Raw genomic sequence first — 18,856 nt, 5'->3', positions numbered from 1 at the left:
AACCAGGGCCACAAAGGGGCCATGGAAGAGGGGCGGCACGGGGGTCCCAGTGCCCTGCTAAGGGCGTAGCACAAGGGGCCAGTGATGGAGTCGTCTGGGAGCAGAGAGACAGCAAGACAAGCCGATTCCTTTTTTTTTTTTTTCCTGCTTTTTAAGGCCACACCTGCAGCAAATGGAAGTTCCCAGGCTAGGGGTCGAATAGGAGCTGTAGCTGTCAATCTAAACCACAGCCACAGCAATGCCAGACCCAAGCCAGGCCTAGGACCTACAGCGCAGCTCATAGAAGCACCAGATCCTTAACCCAATGAGCGACGCCAGGGATCGAACCTGCATCCTCCTGGACACTAGTCAGGTTCGTTACCACTGAGCCACGATGGGAACTCCCAGAGACAAACCAATTCGTTCAGCAGCGGGGAGGGGGCCAGGGACATGGGGCCATGGGAAAAAAGGGATCGGTGTTTATTTAGAAGTTTTCATTCGGAAATGAAATCCTAACAATTAAAACAAACAAAAAGCTGGCAGTTCTTTTTCCTTGCAGGAGGTGAGATGCTTTTTCAATCTGAGTTTCCTGAAAACATTTACGTAAGGCCTGAAGCCGTCAGTTTTGCTTAGGAAAGCGGGACTGGGTGTCTCGGACACCGCAGAGCCGGCCCAGAGAGGCTCCCCTCCCGCCCAACCCCTCGGCCCAGAAGGGAGGCTGGGAGTGGAGGGGCTGAGCCGGCAGATCCACCAGCAAAAGGGCAGAAAACACCCAACAGTCCGTGAGTGAGTCCGCCTGGCTTCCTCAACAGAGAAACCGGAAGGAAAGAAAAGAAGCAGGACGGCAGGGCCCTCAGGTTAAAGGCCGCTGCAGGAGGGCCCGAGGCGCGACCGCAGCCCCGGCCCGCAGCCCCCGGCCCCCAGCCCGCAGCAGACCCCGCCTCCAGGAGCCCCAGGGCTGGAGGAATCCTGCGCTTGCAGGTAACGTCCAGGCCTCCGTGGGGAATCTCTCTGGGGCTGGGGAGGAGGAGTGGATGCCAACGGGTGCCCATCAGACGCCAAGTCGGCTAAAAATAATGACACATGAAGGCTGGAGGGGACCTGGCCGGACTCGTCACTCCGCATCAGCTTAACTGATGCCCTCCGTGGGAAGAGGTTAGGCAGGCGGAGGAGAGCGAGAGCCTTCACAACAAACCCAGCCCCTGCCGGTGAGTTTACATGCCCACTGCGAGCACGTGAGGCAGCAGCTAGTCGGGAAAAGGAGATTCTAGAAACAGCCCCGCGCTCCCCTGCTGCCTGCGCACAGAGCCGCCCCGGCTGAGAGCCAGACGCCTCCTCCACGGGTCAAGGCCAAGCGCTTCGGGGTGAAGGTCCAACATCAAAAGCCCTCTTACCAGCAGGCTCTGCACCAGCTCCTTCACGTTAGCGGCGGTCTCTGTAGACTGTTTACCGGATGAAGCCAGTTTTATTAATGTAGATAAAAAATTTTTACATTTCTTCACGTTTTCCATAGTTTCCTGGATACAAATTTATAAAAACACAAGTGAAAAACTTAAAAGGCAGGCGGTCTTCACAGCGTTCAGCTTAGCTAAGATACATTCATCACATGAGAAACGGCGACTTCTCCTCCAAGAGGTCTTTCGAGAAACCGCAGGGACTCTCGCGGCCTTGCTGATGGGAGCGGAAGCCACACAGGCGCCCGAGGGACACACGCGCCGCAAGCTCGCCTCGCCCTCCGGCCGCCCTCGTCTCCGGGAAACGTAACTAACGGCCTGCGGGCGGGTCGGCCGTGATGCCGCCCGTCCCAGGGAACAGCTGACACTTGGGGGCGCGAGGGGCGGAACCGGATCGCAGCGCAGCAGCCAAAGAGGACGGAGACGCTCGGCCAAGGAAGGGAAAAGTGCGGCGTGCACGCACCTCCCACCGTGTAAAGGCTCACACACGTGCAGGAAAACTGCTGAGAAGTAAGACCGAGGGGGCGCTGCCACCCGCCAGACGGCAACTCGGCACAGCCCGCACCCCGGGCTCGACCTCGCAGACCTCCGCACGGCCCCAAGGCCTCCCGCAGGGCGGTGGGCCCTTCCTGTCGCCCTGCAAAGGCCCACGCCCTCAGCCCCCTCTTGGCACGAACCACAGAGACCTCAGCACACTGCCGCGCCGGGAGCCGTGGCTCCCCCAAGCTGGCCGGTGCTCCAGGGCGGCTCAGACACGACAGGCGGCCCCCGAGGTCTGGGGGGGGGAAGGGAGGCACCTGCAGGGGGGCCGATGCCCCCATCAGGAGGGGCCTGGGCTGCCGGAGGGCGGCACTCACCGTGGCAGCTGTGGAGGTGGGGGTGGCCCCCGGGACCGTTCGCTGAGGTGTCCCCGTCTGAACCGCTGTGGCCGTCCCGAGCGAAGCGGTCTGGGCAGTGCCGCCCAGGACAAGCTGAGGCTGCAAGAATCCAAAACTCAAGGTCAAGAGAGGCTCTGAGGAGATGGTCCCCGTGGGACCCCCTGCAGCAGGCGGGGGCCCCCCAGACACACACCCACGAGGACCCACACCAGCCCACGGCAGAGCGCGTCCCCAAGGCCACCCTGAGCACCCAGGAGGTGATCCTCTGCACCAGCAGCAAAAACCGACGGACCCGAAGCCAGTTGTCGGAAGTCAAGGCCGAGAGCCACAGGGAGACCTGTACGACCTCTGAATAACCAGACCAGGTCCCGCCTCAGAAACTCCGAAAACAGAACAGAAACGGACTGGAAAGCCCATCACCTGGCTTGTGCAGGGAGGGGGTGACAAGAAGGCCAGGGCTCTCCCCCGCCCCCTCCCTCCGTCTCTCTCTCTCCCTCCGTCTCTCGCTCGCTCGCTCGCACACACACACAGGCAGCACCCACCACACCCCCACGGGGGTGGCACCAGCATCCTCAGGGCCCCTGGGCCCCCTCCACTGCCAGACCAACCTCTCTCTGCTCTCCGCACACAGGGCCCATCAAGAACTACCCTGGAGGGGGTCCCGGAGCAGACAGGGACCCGAAGCAGTGGGTGTGGGGAGGCAGAGGCCACGCTGCTAAACAACTGTGTTTAAGCAAACGAACCGCTGGACACCAAACAAGTCGGGCAGCTCAAACCGCTGGCCTTAGTCAAATTCCTGAGAGCCCTACTCCACGCGAGCCATCAGGACGCACCTATGTTCTGGAGTTTTTTCATTACCAACTTTCCCAATTTAAAAACCCAGGCTTCTCAATTTCGCAAACGTTACTCACTTTCTGAAGGTAGGGGGCAGTGTAACCCCTTCTAAGCAAACGGGTCCCGGAGCCCTGGCCGCTCCCTGATGGGCAAGCAGCTGAAATCTGCACTGACGTGTCCCCAGAGGTCCCTAAGGTTCCAAAAGTGACCTCCAGGCTGTGGACACTGGCCTCACCGGACACGTGTGAGTTGGAAAGGGCCTTTTCTCGATCATCCCCGTTCTTTTCCTTACAACAGTGAGGATGTATTACTTTGCTTTTGTTGCTGTTTTTGGCCAAGCCTGCCGACATGCAGAAATTCCCAGGCCAGGGACAGAACCTGCGCCACAGAGTGACAATGCCAGATCCTTAACCAGCTGCGCCACCAGGGGAACTCCAAGCCTGCGTTACTGTTGTCAGTCAAAGAACAAACTTCCAAGGAGGAAGATCAAGAGAAGCGACCAGGAGCCACCTCCGGAGCTGCTGCTGGGCGCCCAGAGACGGCCAGGGCCCTGTGACCCCTGGGGGCTCTGCTCACACCAGGAGTGGCAGCCCTTGTCAGCGCCCGCTGGTCCGCTGAGGACCGAGGCCCCCCAGACAACGCCTGTCCCCACAAGTTTCTCCTTCTCCGCCGCACGGGACGCAGAAACGGTGAGCTTCCTGACCCTCCCAGAGGACAGAAGACACTGGAGTAGCCATGAGCCACTCAGCCTCCGACTGCTGCTCCAACCTGGCCACCTGGGGCCACCCTGCCCTGTGCCCAAAGCACCACCCTCGGCCCTCGGCCCCCGGCCTCCTCCCCTCACTGCCGTCAAAACCCACCAGGAGAAGGAGTTCCCCACTGTGGCGTAGTAGAAACGAATCTGACTGGCATCCATGAGGACGCAGGTTCGATCCCTGGCCTCGCTCAGTGGGTTAAGGATCCGGCGTTGCCGTGAGCTGCCGTGTAGGTCACAGATGTAGCTCGGATCCCCAGTTGCTGTAGCTGTGGTGTAGGCCAGCAGCTGCAGCTCCAATTCAACCCCTAGCCTGGGAAGTCCATATGGCAAGGGTGCAGCCCTAAAGTAACAAAAAAAAAAAAAGCCAGCCAGCCAGCCAGCCAGCACACTGGGGGAGGCTGGCATCCCCAGCTCGCACCACCGCAGAGAGGGCCAGCAAACACACCGACCCTCCCCTCGAGGGCTGGCAGTGAACAGTCCGAGAACCAGCTTCAGCGCCTGCAGAGGATGCAGCTGCAGGCAGGCAGCTCCGAGGCCGAGCTGGCTGAGACCTGGATCGGATTGCGGTCTGGAGCTCACGCCCCAGGGTCCATGCCCAGCGGTGAGGGGGGTGCTGAGAATGACGCACATTAACAGCCAGGGCAGAGGCCACTGTCCCCTCGGGGCAGGAACACACCCGCTCACACGCACACACCCCACCTGCGCAGTGGTCTCCCCCGCTCTGGGGGCTGCCAGACACCACTAAGGTGACACAGCCTAACGGGAAGCTTTTCAAAGTGCTGCCGGTGTTCAGTGCTGCACTGCTTCAAAGAAGAGCAACTCTGACCCGCCCTGTGTCGTCAGTGGTCAGAGAAGAACACGAGCTTCAGAAGAGCCCCGCCTCTCCCCATCTCCACGGCCCAGCGTCCAGCACCAGGGCGCTGCGGGGACCAGCCTCACCTGAACTCCGGGCGAGCGCTGCAGCGCCGCCGTGGGCTGGACCGTCGTCTGGGCCTGAGACACCTGCTTGATGATGGTCGTGGGGGTCACCTGCCGTGCAATGATGGGGGTCCCCGGTGCCTGGAAGACAAGGAGGAGTGGCCTAGTGGGGAGCAGGAGCAAGCGCCCGGCGGCGGCGGCGGCACCGCCCCTCTCTCTCCCCAGGGAAGCGGGCCATCGGCACCGGCACACGCGGGGCCAGAGGCGCCAGCAGACCTTCCTGACCAAGTGCCCGCCACGGTCGCTGAGGAACGCGTGTGCCTGGGAAACCCATCCTTGGGTGCATTTCCTGAAATCCTGGTCACAAGCACCAGAAAGCAACAAGGGCCGTAAGAAGCACGTCCCCTGCGTCGAAAGGCTGGTCCCGGGGCTGCAGACTCGGAGGGAAGGACGGACATCTCAACCCCGGAGGGAGAGACGGCCGCGAGCGGAAGGTGACCCGGAGCCGGCCGAGCAAAACCAGTGCGCATCCGATGCGGACGCGCACAGCGGCAGTGGCAGTGAAACCACGCGGGCCCCCCTGGGCCCCGAGGTCAGCTCCGGGCACTCGGGTGTGGCACGGAGCAGGGCGCTCTGAGTCCCCGAGCACACACAGCACAGGCGCCGCCTGACCCCAGAGGGAGGGCAGCCCAAGTCCCCGAGGTTTCCCAGACCTTCCGAATCTGCCCCTTAGTTACTAAACAGCCAGCCCGCTCCCAACAGCAGAACCGCACCACAGACAGGCAGGCGGCAGGAGGCCGAGCACACGGGGGCATCGCGCTGGTGCGGCCCAGACGGAAATGAAGGGCAGGCACCGGGGAAGGGGGGTCCGGCACCGGCTTCAAGCATCGCGACCCTCCCGCCACAGCCCAGGGGGCGGGGCAGGAACCCTAAAGGCTTCCATGCCCAGGGTGGGGGGTGTTTGCCACAATCCTGTAAAGGTCCTAGGCCTCCCTGACAGTGACAGCCAACACAGGCTCGGTGCTAACTGGATCCACCGCTCCTGCGCCCTGCGAGCAGCACAGGTAGATCTGAGGCTGGGGCGGGGCGGGGGGGGGGGGGGTGCCAGCAGAGAAGGAAGGAAGGGGGGCACTCACCTGCACAGCGGAGATCTGCACGGGAGGGGCACTTGTGGGGGTGGCCGGCCGGGGCCCCATGCTGCTCTGCGGCTGGGCCTGGGCCTGGGCCTGCGCCTGCATCTGGGCCAAGGCCTGCTGAGGGATCATCAGCAACTGGCCATTCTCGCTTCGCACGAGGACCATACCTGGGGAAGAGGGGGCATCAGGAAGTGGGCCCCCAAGGGCCCGACTCTACAGGGCCCCGACAGCTCAGGAGGCGGAAGCTGTCAACGGGCTTGCCAGCAAGGCAGTGTAGACGACAGCAAAACCTAAGGACTCGGTCACGGCCGTCAGGCAGCGGCTGAGCCCCCTTCGTAAACGGGCCAGGCCAAGCCCTCATGCCGCACCCCTGCCCACAGCCCCCCGCGCCCCTGCAAGGGGGCAGGGACGCTGAGGGCCTGCACGTCCCCACGGCCGTGCACACTCCCCACCAGGGCTGCCGGGCGTGGCCGAGTTCACAGGGCAGCAGCGTCTGGTCAGAGGTCATGGTTGGAGCCCCAGCCCTGGAGCAGGTAGGTCTCCCTGGCCCCCACTCCACTGGAGGAGGCAGCTTGGCCCCTTTGCCGTCCTCGCGGGCTGGGCGGGACCCCAGAGGACAGGGCTCCCCACAGCCCACATGCCCGAGCCCTGAGGCCTGCAACGCCCCTTCTAGGAACGGCCTCCTCGTGGGCGGGGGGCAGGGCCGGGCCGACGTAACGTGGGATGCCCACTCGGAGACGCAGAGACCCCCGAGGACCACCGACACTTCATGGGGCTTTGGCTCAACCGCTGGAAACCAAGTCCTAGTGGCCAGGTTTGCGTCAATTTTAGCTTCAAACAGCAGCAACCAATTACCTCCTAGATCCCATCAGCAACAGTAACACAACTGTCACACTGAAGTTCCCGGGACAGAGATGAGGATGGAGGCCTCGGCGGGGCCCGGCACCCACTAAAGGACCAGGCAAGCAGCTGCCAGGGGTGTCGCCCGGAGAGCCCGCCGCAGGGCACCTCTGTGTCCTCCCACGGGGAGCTGCAAATGGGACCCTCGAGCCCGAGGACCGCTGCCAGCCTTCCCACGTGACACGAGGCCTCCTGAGCCAACCGGGGGGGTCACACCGACCTACAAGTCCCTGGTGCTCCTGCAGCACCACCACGACACCAGAAGTGACAGCCTCTCCCCAGGTCCACACTTGCAGTGCTTGAGCCAAAGGACCCACGTTTATGCCCATTACGAGAGCCTCCCTCCCAAACATGCCTTTTACAACAAGCGGGGCTGAAATCCCCCCCAAAAAATTGCCAATAACTTACTCTCTCGAAACCTCCAAAATCCGAGAGCTTGCTGAGGCTCAGAAGGGAGAAAGGCCTGGAATGCTCAGGGCTGGAGTGACGACCATGACCTAAGAAGCTTGCTCGGTCCTCAGAAGGCTTGGTGGGCCAGGAGCCAGCTCGAAGGGCCACCAGCCTGGGCCATGCGTGTCTGGGGCCCCCAAAGAGGGGGCTCAGGGAACAGCCAGCCCTTGCTCCCCAGGCCACTCGGCCCTTCCTGCAGGGGCGCCAGGGCTGGCTGGGAGCAGGACACCCAAGCCCCCCATTCCCAGGCTGGGAGCCCCAGTGTCAACCTCACTGACACCAACGCTTTGGTCGTCAAAGGCTTTTCCACTTGAAGCAGGACAGGTACAGGCATTTAAAGGAACACTTACACAATACACATGCAGGGAAGGCAATGTGGTGAACAGGCCAGGGAGGCCACGGGGATCTGTGGCCACTGGGGCTGTGTGACGTGCCCACGGTGAGAGGGACAGCTGGGGACAGAAGCAAGGGTCTTCCCCAGAAGAGACGACACGGCCCTTGCAGTGACATACCCTTTCTGTGGCATTAAAAATGGCTAGAGGAGTTCCCGTCGTGGCGCAGTGGTTAACGAATCCGACTAGGAACCATGAGGTTGCGGGTTCGGTCCCTGCCCTTGCTCAGTGGGTTAACGATCCGGCGTTGCCGTGAGCTGTGGTGTAGGCTGCAGACGCAGCTCGGATCCCGCGTTGCTGTGGCTCTGGCGTAGGCCGGTGGCTACAGCTCCGATTCAACCCCTAGCCTGGGAACCTCCATATGCCGCGGGAGCGGCCCTAGAAAAGACAAAAAAAAAATGGCTAGAGTGGGCATTTAAATGGGTAAGCGAGAAACGTGACAGCTGCCACAGGGCGTGGAAGCCAAGTGGCTGCTCCAGCCTGGGGACGCCCACGGGCAGGGGCTGCCCTGGGGACCACTTTGCTGTCGGCTTCCCTGTCCACCACGTGGACAGGCGCTGATTCCGACACAAAGCAGTCGGGCAAGCACGTGACGGCCTGGGGACAATCGGAACAGCACCACGGCCTCAAAAGCCGAGCTGTGACATTATCAGGGCTGTGGATCGTAAACTCTGCTGCTAACCACTCCCTTCCAACACATAACTGTACCTACCTCCTCCTGCAAAGGCAAAGAAACGCGACTTTGTCTTCAAATACAACCAATAATTTTAGATACGAGGTCATGGAAACGCAGTGGGGGGGGGGGCAGCCCCCAGGCCACCTGTTGCCGCCCCTCTGCGTGCAGCTCCGGGAGCTGGTCGGGGAAGGTCCCTCCCTGCCTGGCAGGCGGTAAGTGGCTCCCCCGGAGCCCCCACGCAGCCGTGCACACACCACAGCGCTTCCCCGACGGGCCGCCCTAGTCCCTACCACACACGCCCGCCTGGCTTCGGCGGAAGAGAGCTGGGCGCCCGAGCCACAGCCACCCCACCCTTGAGCTGGGCAAGAGGCACACTTGTCCTGCTCAGCACAACTCCACTTCCGAAGGCCTTCCCTCCGCCCAGCGGTCCATTCCTGAGGGCGGCCAACAGGGGAGCCGGGAGCCCCGGACCCAGGCCTGCCTCCCGGTCCAGCCACAGCCCCCCCGGGCCACCTTCCCGGCACCGCAGCCCCGCGCCCCGTCTCCCTCCTCCACTCAGGACGCCCTAAAGCCAAAACCAGCCAACGTGCAACGAGCAACGACGAGGATTCGTCCAGCTGAAGCCGCCAGAGAGCCCCTCGGGGTCCCTTTAAACACTGCACCGTCTCCTCAGCACCAACGGTGAGTGTCCCCCACAGAGAACCTGAGAAAGGCAGGCACGTCGCGGAAAAGGGCAGTCTCCCCAAATCCCGCCACTGTGCGCGTCGCTCTCCAGCCTCTGCTGTGTGTGCACGTGTGCAACACGCGTGCTTGGATCCTTGCAGAGAAAACTGAGGAAATTTTGTTGATGTTGAGTGTGGTATTTATTTTCTTTTCAAACCCCTTATTTTCACTGGTTACACGTTATCTCATCCAAAACGTATTTACAATTTCTTTACTGCTGGAAACAGGCTGGTTTCTGTTTGCGCTACTGTGAAGGCTCGGGTTCTTAAACTACCATCCACGCACAGCCTAAAACCCGCACCAGCCGTTTCGAGGCCACCGAGCTGGGCCGCACATGCTCCCGGGCACCACGGGCCAGGACGCCGCCGCTTCCGGAGGCCGGGGCGCCCCTCGCGGCCGCACAGGGAGCGGGCAGCAGGCAGCCGGCCGCCTGCCCTGGGGCCCCAGGGCCCATCTCAGCATGAGCGCGACCACCGGTTCTCGGAGACCCAGTGACCCCCCGCCTGGCTCGGGCGCCAGGGGCAAGACCAGCCCGAGGGCTCCCGCGCCGCACTGAGGTTCTTCTGCCCCTTTCGTACCCCATCTGTCCCTGTGTTTTAACGGAGATGTGGGTCAGCCAAAGCTACACGACACGTCGAACAGGCATTCTCTGCCCGGAACCTCTACCCGGAAAATGTCACCTCCGGGGAAACGTTCAGCACAGCCTTGGGGGCTCAGGCCCCAACTTCGGCCCCATCACACGTGCTTTCCTTCCGCCCCAGCGGAGGGGCTCCAGGCCGGGAACCAGCCCCCCCGTGCTGGCGCAAGGAGGGAGCAGCAGCCAGGTCAGAGAGGCCGTCGCCTGCCCCTGCCCTCGTCCCTGCCAGGGTCCCCGGCACGGCCCCCGCGAGACCGTGCTGAGGGTCTGCGAAGACGTGCTACGGGAGTACAGCCTGCACAGTTCCATGTGTGCCGGGGCCCAGGAGGACAGCCGCCGGCCAGGCTGTGAGGGTGGCCCTCCTGCCACACCACCCCCCAGCCCCACCCGGGGCTCCCCCGCCACGGGTCCCCACAGGAAGGATCCCCCAACGACTGCAACGGGAGCAGACTCAGAAAGACACCAACATGAAGCATTTTAAATCACGGCCTAGGAGGAGTTCCCTTGTGGTGCAGTGGGTTAAGGATCTGGCACTGTCACCACAGTGGCTCAGGTCGCTGCTGTGGCACAGGTTCGATCCCTAGCCTGGGAACTTCCACATGCCACACAGGCCAAAAAAGAAAAAAGTATAGCCTGGGATGTTCCCACGTGGTTATGGACCTGGCACTGACGCGGCTGTGGCACAGGTCATGACTGCGGCACAGATTCAACCCCTGGCCCGGGAACTTCCACATGCCACGGGCGTCGCCAAAAGTACATAAACAGATTACGGCCTAAATGCTTTTACTCTTATGGATGTTGGCCTTTCAAATCACCTAAAAGAAAGTGCCCAAAGCCTCAGCGCTGACTCAAGGGCAGGATTCCCGGGTCCGGGCCCCATGCTCGACCCCACGGCCACCAGCTCACAGAGCAGGGCCATTGGCCACACCAAGCTGTGTGCCACGCCAGCACCACCCGGCTCTTGAGGGGGACCTGACTCCAGCCCCCAGCCCAGGGTTTGGCTCAAAAGCATCTGGGCAGCATTTCAACCTTACCACGCTTTGGGGACACTGCTCTCCAGCTTGCCTGCGACAGCATACAATTCTGTCATTCCTGAAAACTCTCACTCTTGGCCCTGAGGGGCCCAAAGACAGAGCAGGACCCGCAGCAAGCAGGGCCAGGACCCGGGGCGGGGGGCGGGGGGGCAGCCTGAGGCCGGCACGCTCCTCCCTTGAAGGCCGTCTTGCGTCTTGGAGGCGCGTCCGCGATGCACCTGCAGGCGCCAGGCAGGTGGTCTCTACCGCCGGCTTTACTCTAAGTGCTCGCAGCCAAACACCACCGTTCCCGACATGCTGAGAGCACGGACGTTACTGCCCTTCTGAACATTTAGCTAAAGACGAGGCTTCTGACCCAACTCACCGTCCAGCATCTGCAGCTCCCTACGGACCTCGAATGTTGTAAAGTCACGCACTTTTAATTCTTACAAAGAAAACTACAGAACGCTACGAGAGAAATTAAGCAAGACCTAAATGGAGATGGGCCTTGCTCGTGGATCGGGAAACTCAGAACCTTCAAGACATCAGCTCTCAGGAGCTCCCACTGTGGCTCAGCAGTAATGAACCGGACTGGTATCCGCGAGGACAGGGTTCGATCCCTGGCCTCACTCAGTGGGTTAGGGATCCGGCATTGTGGTGAGCTGTGGGGCAGGTCACAGAGGCAGCTCAGGTCCCGCGGGGCTGTGGCTGTGGTGTAGGCTGGCGGCTGCAGCTCCGATTCGACCCCCAGCCTGGGAACCGCCACAGGCCGCGGGAGCGGCCCTGAAAAGAGCAAAGAAAGATGTCAACTCTCTGCAAACTAAGCTGCAGACGCAACACACTCCACCCAACCCCAGCAGCCTCGTCTGTGCAAACAGAGAAGCTGGGTCTAAATTCACAGGAGAACACGAAGCTCCCAGGGCACCCCGGGAGCGTGCGAAAGAACAAGGCCGGAGGACGCACGCCCCCGGTTTCAAAGACGCGTCAGCAGAGAACGGGCGTGAAGGTCAGTCAGCCACGGACCCCGTGTGCACACACACACACACACACACACACACACACACACGGCCTCCACCGGGAGCACCCCTCCTTTCCTGGTCGCCTGCTGACCCCACTCACTGCAGCCCCTTCCCACGGTTCAGGGTTCTGTGCACCCCCCTCCTGCAGCTGGGGCTCCCTGCAAAGAGGGCACCTAGATGCCTGGTGGGGACAGAGCCTCCATACACCGCTCGAATGTCCTCTCCTTAACTTCCACGTTCAAGCTAACTTGAAATAATAACACGTGCGTAAGAGACTATTAGCCTGTCAACGTATGCACACATGACGCACAATCAGTGTGCAGGACTGTCAAGCCAGCTCATGCTGGACGGAGCGCTCTCACATCCACGGCCGCGAGCGGCCGGACCCACCACAGACAAGCCAGGGGGGCTGCCACAGGACGGCCACGCCAGAAACCTCCTCCGGCCCACGCGCAGCAACGGCGCGCTGTGCCCCTGTAAACCCCGGCCCACGCCGGCTGCAGCTCAAGCCGCTCTGCCGATCCTGCCAGCGGCAGGTGCGAGGCGCGGGAGCCCGACGTGCTCCTGTATCAGTCGGTCTGCACGTTTTCAGTTTTGCCAGATGAAAACTGAAGGTGGGAGATGGTCTGTTGGAGACGCGGTCACAGCGATGTGAGTTGGGAGGGGAGGTAACAGGGACGCGGTCACAGTGACGTGAGCTTGGGGGCGGGGGAGCACGGTAACAGGCAGCCCCGACTCACCCAGGGCACCGTGCCAGCCTGGAGCAGCGGGAACCGAGCTGTCCCTGAGCACACGCCCGGCCTCCAGACTCCACGGACTAGCAGAGGACAGGGCAGAAGCCCAATGGCCCGCAGCGCCCGGGGCTGACTCGGGGCTGAGGCGGGGGGAGCAGGGCATGCGGCCCAGCCGCGTGGCGTCCAGAGCCGGCCAGACCCTCGGGGCTGGCACAGGTGGAGCCCCAGCAGAGAGCAAGGAGCAGGGAGGGCCGAGCTGGGCCACCCACCACCCTCCAGGAGCCAGGGGAGAGCGGCCTGTGCGCGGGCCGTCCTCAGACCCTTCAGCAGGACAGGTGCAGGGAAGGGCACCAATGCTGCAGAGGCTGCGTCTCCCCGACGGCAGAGCAGAGCTTCGCACGTCAAAGTCCAACACTAGCCCAGACTTGCTTAGGGGTCCACAGGCACATAACCTGAGACAGCCCCCAAATGCAAAAGCGGCTTTCCAGCCTTCGAACAGCACCAGGCAACGAAGCGCACGCCACCCCGCCCCACCCCCCGCGGTGTGCGTGACAACCTCTCCCTAAAACCGACCTCCTGTGGCCCATTTCTGCCCTGGCTTGTGCCGGGAGGGCTGGAGAGAGCCCCTCCTGACGTCTGCTCTCACCTCAGAGCCGCGAGACGGCCGTCTCGACAGAGACGCGAACACCAGTCACCAGGGTAACTTTTTAGCCCATTGTCCCGAGACAACGGTACCTCTGCCGCGTCCCTCGGGCCGGTGGCACCCAGGCCTAGGGCAAAGTCCATGGACACAGCCCAAAGCCAGGGCCACTGTCGCGCCCACTGACAGAGAGAGGTGTCTCCCCCGCGGCCACTGCCGTGCAGGCCGGTGGCTCAGAGACACATGCGAAGTGACTGCCTCGGACAGAGGGCCCCACGCAGGCCTTCCACTGGCCCCCAGCCGGCTCCCACCCGGGGCCTGGCAAGGCGCCCCCCACCCCCCACGGCCCAGGGCTGGGGAGAAGCGGGGCCCCACCCGTGACTTTCCTTCTCTTCAAAGCCTGGAGGACACTTAGTAATGGCTCTAAGGTGTCCCCCCGGAACCCCTGGACCTGTGATGAAGAACCTCGCAGGCGTGCACAGGCTGCTGAGGCCAACCCTCTGCGGCCGCCTCCGCCCGTCCTCCCCAAAGTCCTCCACCAAGGGTGCTGCCTGCGTGGCTCGAGGCCGCCAGTGCTGCTCCGTGGCCCACATCCCGTCTCACCCCCAGTCCTGACACTGCATCCGCCTCGGGGGACCTGGGCGGCCGGGGCCCCGCAAGTGCAGCTCTGTGGCTCCATGTGCCCCACCCACCTCACTCGTTCTGTGGGTGGAGGGAAAACGCTGCCCCCCAAGGAAGCCGGGGTGGCTCCCCTGACGACAACACGACGGAGGGCACGGTCTCTCTCTGCCCACCTCCTCGCAGCCTGCACCCGCTCCCTCAGCCGGCCTGCCGGGCTCCCCAAGCACCTACTGGGTGTGTACTGGGCTTCCCAGGCAGTGGAGAGGCAGGCACCAGCCCCCCACCCGCCACACCCAAGCAGTCTACAGCGATCAACGCGACGGACCAGCACCCCTGGGGCACGGCCAGCGCCAGCGCGGTGAAGGGGCGCCCAGGGGACCTCCCTGGCCCCCTCCCAGGGGCCCGACTGGGCTCCCGCAGGGAGTGACACCAAAATGACAGGCAGGGAGTGGGGACTGGCTGTCAGGAGGGTGAGGGGGCGCAGGCCCCAATGAGGCAGCACGTCCCTCCCACGGCCACTGTCCAAGAGCGGCCGTGGGCGCCCGGCGGAGGACCTCACACGCTCCAGGAAGCCGAGGGAGGATCAACACACAAGCCTCAAATACGACTGCACGTCTCGGCCACAAAGAGTTAGAAAATGCAATTCTTCAGAACGACTGTTTACAGCAACAGGAATCGACTCGGCACGTCCCGGAAGACGCTCACAAAGTCTGCGCACGACCCCCGTGGGAGAAAGAGAAACCTCGAGTGCGAGACGGTGCGGAGGGACGGGCCGCGCACCCCGACACGCAAGCACGACGCTGCAGCCACGCGTCCTCCCCAGATCTACCCGCAGGGCAATTCAATTCGCGTCTCAGTAACAGGCCTCAAAGCACTCACTCCGAAACCTCTAAGCGGAGTTCCCGTCGGGGGCAGCGGAAAGGAATCCGACCAGGACCATGAGGCCGCGGGTTCGATTCCTGGCCTCGCTCAGTGGGTGAAGGATCCGGCGTTGCCATGAGCTGTGGTGTAGGTGGCAGACGTGGCTCAGATCTGATGTGACTGTGACTGTGCTGGCAGATGCAGCGCCAATTCGACTCCCAGCCTGGGAATGTCCATATGTCGCAGGTGCAGCCCTCAAAAGACAAAAGAAAAAAAAAAAAAAAACCTATAAGCAAGACGGAAATATCAGGACTGGACCAGACAGACCTCAGGAAAAGCTAGAGAGATGCCAGCCCCAGCAAATGCCAACAGTCGGCACAAAGCTACGCTATTTATGGACGTGAGGGGATTAACAGAAAGAAATAACACAAAAGAAAACTGAGAATCCAGAAACACACCCCAATAATATGAAACGAAGTGCTACAGAAGGGGACAGTGCCAGGAAAACCATCGATGCCAAGGGTGGGGAGGAAACGGGAACTCGCGGCGCGGCGCCACCCGCGAGTCTGCGCCCGGGAGGAGTGAAGATGTGAAAATGGAAGCAAACACGAAAATTTTCGAAGAACATACAGGAGACAACCCCTACGACCTCGGAACTAGAAAGAACTTCTTAAACATGAATGAGAAAGGGATCTGCCATAAAGAAAAAGAGGCACCTGCTGCGGGGCAGTGGGTAAGAATTCGACCACAGCGGCTCGGGCGGCTGAGGGGGGCGCGGGTTTGATCCCTGGTCCCACACAGTGGGTTAAAGGGTCAGGTGTTGCTGCAGCTCTGGCTCGGATTCAACCCCTGGCCAGAGACCTTCCACGCGCCGCAGGTGTGGCCACCAAAAAAAAGAGAAGAAAAAGACAAAGAAAGAAAGAAGAGAAAAAGAAAAAAAACCGATGCAACTACAATAAAATCAAAACGTCCTACTCCTCAGAAGACACCTTTATAAAGCGAAGGCCCAGCCATGAGCGGAAAGAGCGCACTGGTCACACGCCTGACCCGCAAAGGACCTGTAAGCGGAACATGGACAGGAGTCCCACAAACGCATGAGAAAATTCAAGAGAACGCCAGGCGGAAAGACGTGAGCACCTCACGGGACACCGCGGGCAGCAGGAAGCGCGCTGCGGGATGCGGGCTTGCTCGGCGCCGGAGGAAGGGAAAGGAAAACGCCAACGACCCCTTGCTCGTCTTTCACACACACACGAGGTCTGAAGAATCGAGAGGCCTGACGACGCCACGTGCCGTCGGGGCTGAGGACAGCAGTGCTGGTGGAGGAGCAGGCGGGAAGATGGCAGCCTCGCCCACAGCCAAGGCCAGACAGCACCCACAAGAGACCACCGCCAACAGCCCTCGAAAGACGCCCACAGAACATTCAGCATCTCAAATGGAACAGACATGAAATGATACCGCTTCCTGGCCACGTGGGGTTTATCCTAGGAATGCACCACGGTTTAGCATTCAAAGTCAAATCCACGCAACACCTTGGTAACAGCCTGCACAGGAAAACCCAGGAGCATCGCGATACACAAAGAAGCACGTCTGACATGTCAAGACATCCATTCAAAAGCTCTCACCAGACCAGGAACAAGGGAACTCCTCAACCGAATAAAGAAGTCTATTGAATTCCCATCGTGGCTCAGCAGTTAATGAATCCGACTAGGAACCATGAGGTTGCGGGTTCAATCCCTGGCCTTGCTCCGTGGGTTAAGGATCCGGCATTGCCGTGAGCTGTGGTGTAGGTTACAGACGTAGCTCGGATCCCGTGTTGCTGTGGCTCTGGCGTAGGCCAGTGGCTACAGCTCCGATTGGACCCCTAGCCTGGGAACCTCCACATGCCACGGGAGCAACCCAAGAAATGGCAAAAAGACCCCCCCCCAAAAAAAAAAAGCTCTCACCAAACCAGGAACAGAAGGGAAGAAGGGAACTCCTCAGCTGAATAAAGAACATCTATCGAGTTCCCGTCGTGGCTCAGCGGTTAGCGAGCCCGACGAACATCCGTGAGGACGCAGGTTCAACCCCTGGCCTTGCTCAGTGGGTTACGGGTCCGGTGCTGCCGTGAGCTGTCGGGTACGTCGCAACGCAGCTCGGATCTGGCGTTGCTGTAGCTCTGGTCCTGGCCCTGGCGTAGGCTGGCAGTTACAGTTACATTTGGACCCCTAGCTTGGGATCCTCCATATGCCATAGGGTGTGGCCCTAAAAAGACAAAAAAGACCAAAAAAAAAGAAGAAGAAGAACATCTATAAAAAAATCCCACAGCTGATACACACTTAATGGAAAAAGTCTGAATCCAATCCCCCTGAAATCAGAAACAAGGCAAAAACTCCCCTCCCGCTGCTCCCATTTAGCACCGTACCGGAGGTTCCGCTGGTGCGACAGAGCAAAAAGAAAAAGAAAAGGTGCACAGATCAGAGAGAAAGAAGGAAGCCTCTCTACCTGCAGACAATACGGCTGTCTTTGTAGAAAAGCCTAAGGAATCTACAAAACTGCTACAAGAACTAATGTTTGAATTAATGAGCAAGATCGCAGGATATAAGGTCAATACTTAAAAAACGATTATATCTCTAAATACTAGCAAAAAATAATCGGAAGTTGTAAAAAAAAAAAAGTACCATTACATGGCATAAAAATATGAATACTTAAAGATACGTTTGTTTAACGAAATATGTTACGGACATAAACACTGAAAACTATAAAAACGACGCCGAGAGGAATGTTGAAAGACCTAAATAAACAGCAAGGCATACCATGTTCATAGATCGGAACCACCGTTAACATGTCGGTCACCACGAATCTGATTCGCAGAGTCCACATAACCCAGGCAAGATGCCAGAAGACTTTTTTGTAGAAAATGACAAGCTGACTCTAAAACTTAGATCGAAATGCAAAAGACCCAAGTAGCCCAAAACATTTTTGAGAAAGAGGAACAGTCAGAGTTCAAGACTTACGATCGATTAGCAATGAGATCCTGGGGAGCAGCGCAGGAACTACAACCAATCGCTTGCGACGGAACAGGATGGCGGGCAGGGCGAGGCAAAGAATGCACTGTGGGTGTGTGACTGGGTCACTCTGCTGCACAGCAGAGGCTGCCAGGACGCTGCCCGTCAGCCATAGCGGAAAACTTAAAACAAACCACTTCGACGGAGCTGCGCCAATCGAGCACTGCCCTGCTGCGTGAGGGACAGAAGGCAACACGCAAAGTCCATACACACGCGGCCAGTGGATTTCCACGAGAAGCAGCAGGATAACCAACAGAGAAAGGAAGATTTTTTTTTTTTAACTTTATGGCCGCACCCACGGCATACGGAAGTCCAGGACTGAATCCAAGCCACAGTGCACCGGGCCAGGGATCAAACCCACACCTCCCAGTGACACGAGCTGCTGCTGCAGTCAGGCTCTTAACCCAATGCATCACAGCAGGAACTCCAAGACATTTCCATCAGATGGGACTGTGACAACTGGATGGTCTATGAGGAAAAAATGAATCTCAACCCCCTACCTTACAATTATCCCAAAATTAACTTGAACCGGATCAAGAGCTACAACCACAAAAACTCTATAAGAATATATGGGAATGGAATTCCCGTCGTGGCGCAGTGGTTAACGAATCCGACTAGGAACCATGAGGTTGCGGGTTCGGTTCCTGCCCTTGCTCAGTGGGTGAAGGATCCGACGGTGCCATGAGCTGTGGTGTAGGTTGCAGACGCGGCTCGGATCTGCTGTTGCTGTGGCTGTGGTGTAGGCCAGAGGCGATAGCTCCGATTCGACCCCAAACCTGGGAACCTCCATATACCGATGGTGCAGCCCTAAAAAAACCAAAAAAAAAAAAGGACATAATGGGAACACTGAAAGAAAGAAATTGATAAGCTGGACTTCATTACAATTGAAAACCTGGAGTTCCCTGGTGGCTCAGTAGGTTAAGGACCCAGCATTGTTCACTGCTATGGCTCAGGTTCAATCCCTGGCCCAGGAACGTCCCCATGCCACAGGCACAGCCAAACAAACAAACCCAATTAAAAAAAAGCACACACACAGATGAGAGATTTGAACAGACACTACAGGAAAGCTATGCAAATGATAAATAAGCCCATGAAAGGATGCTTGACAACATTAGTCATCGGGAAACACAGATTAAAACCATAATGCGACAGCATTACACACCCATGGAAACAGCTACAATTTAAAACAC

General features: G+C 60.0%; 1 protein-coding gene across 1 annotated transcript in view; it reads right to left on the bottom strand.

The window, feature by feature from the left end:
• Positions 1-18,856, bottom strand: part of TAF4 (TATA-box binding protein associated factor 4) — a 64,987-nt gene that overhangs the window by 25,489 nt on the left and 20,642 nt on the right. The window contains 4 exon segments of the mRNA XM_047770729.1: positions 1,374-1,496; positions 2,291-2,410; positions 4,842-4,961; positions 5,957-6,123. Of these exon segments, the coding sequence (XP_047626685.1) occupies positions 1,374-1,496; positions 2,291-2,410; positions 4,842-4,961; positions 5,957-6,123 (530 nt within the window).

This window comes from Phacochoerus africanus, chromosome 3, assembly GCF_016906955.1.
Source record: "Phacochoerus africanus isolate WHEZ1 chromosome 3, ROS_Pafr_v1, whole genome shotgun sequence".
In the NCBI taxonomy this organism is placed as follows: Eukaryota; Metazoa; Chordata; class Mammalia; order Artiodactyla; family Suidae; genus Phacochoerus; species Phacochoerus africanus.
Note: the sequence above shows the minus strand (reverse complement) of the source record. Positions and strands in the feature narration are given on the sequence as shown.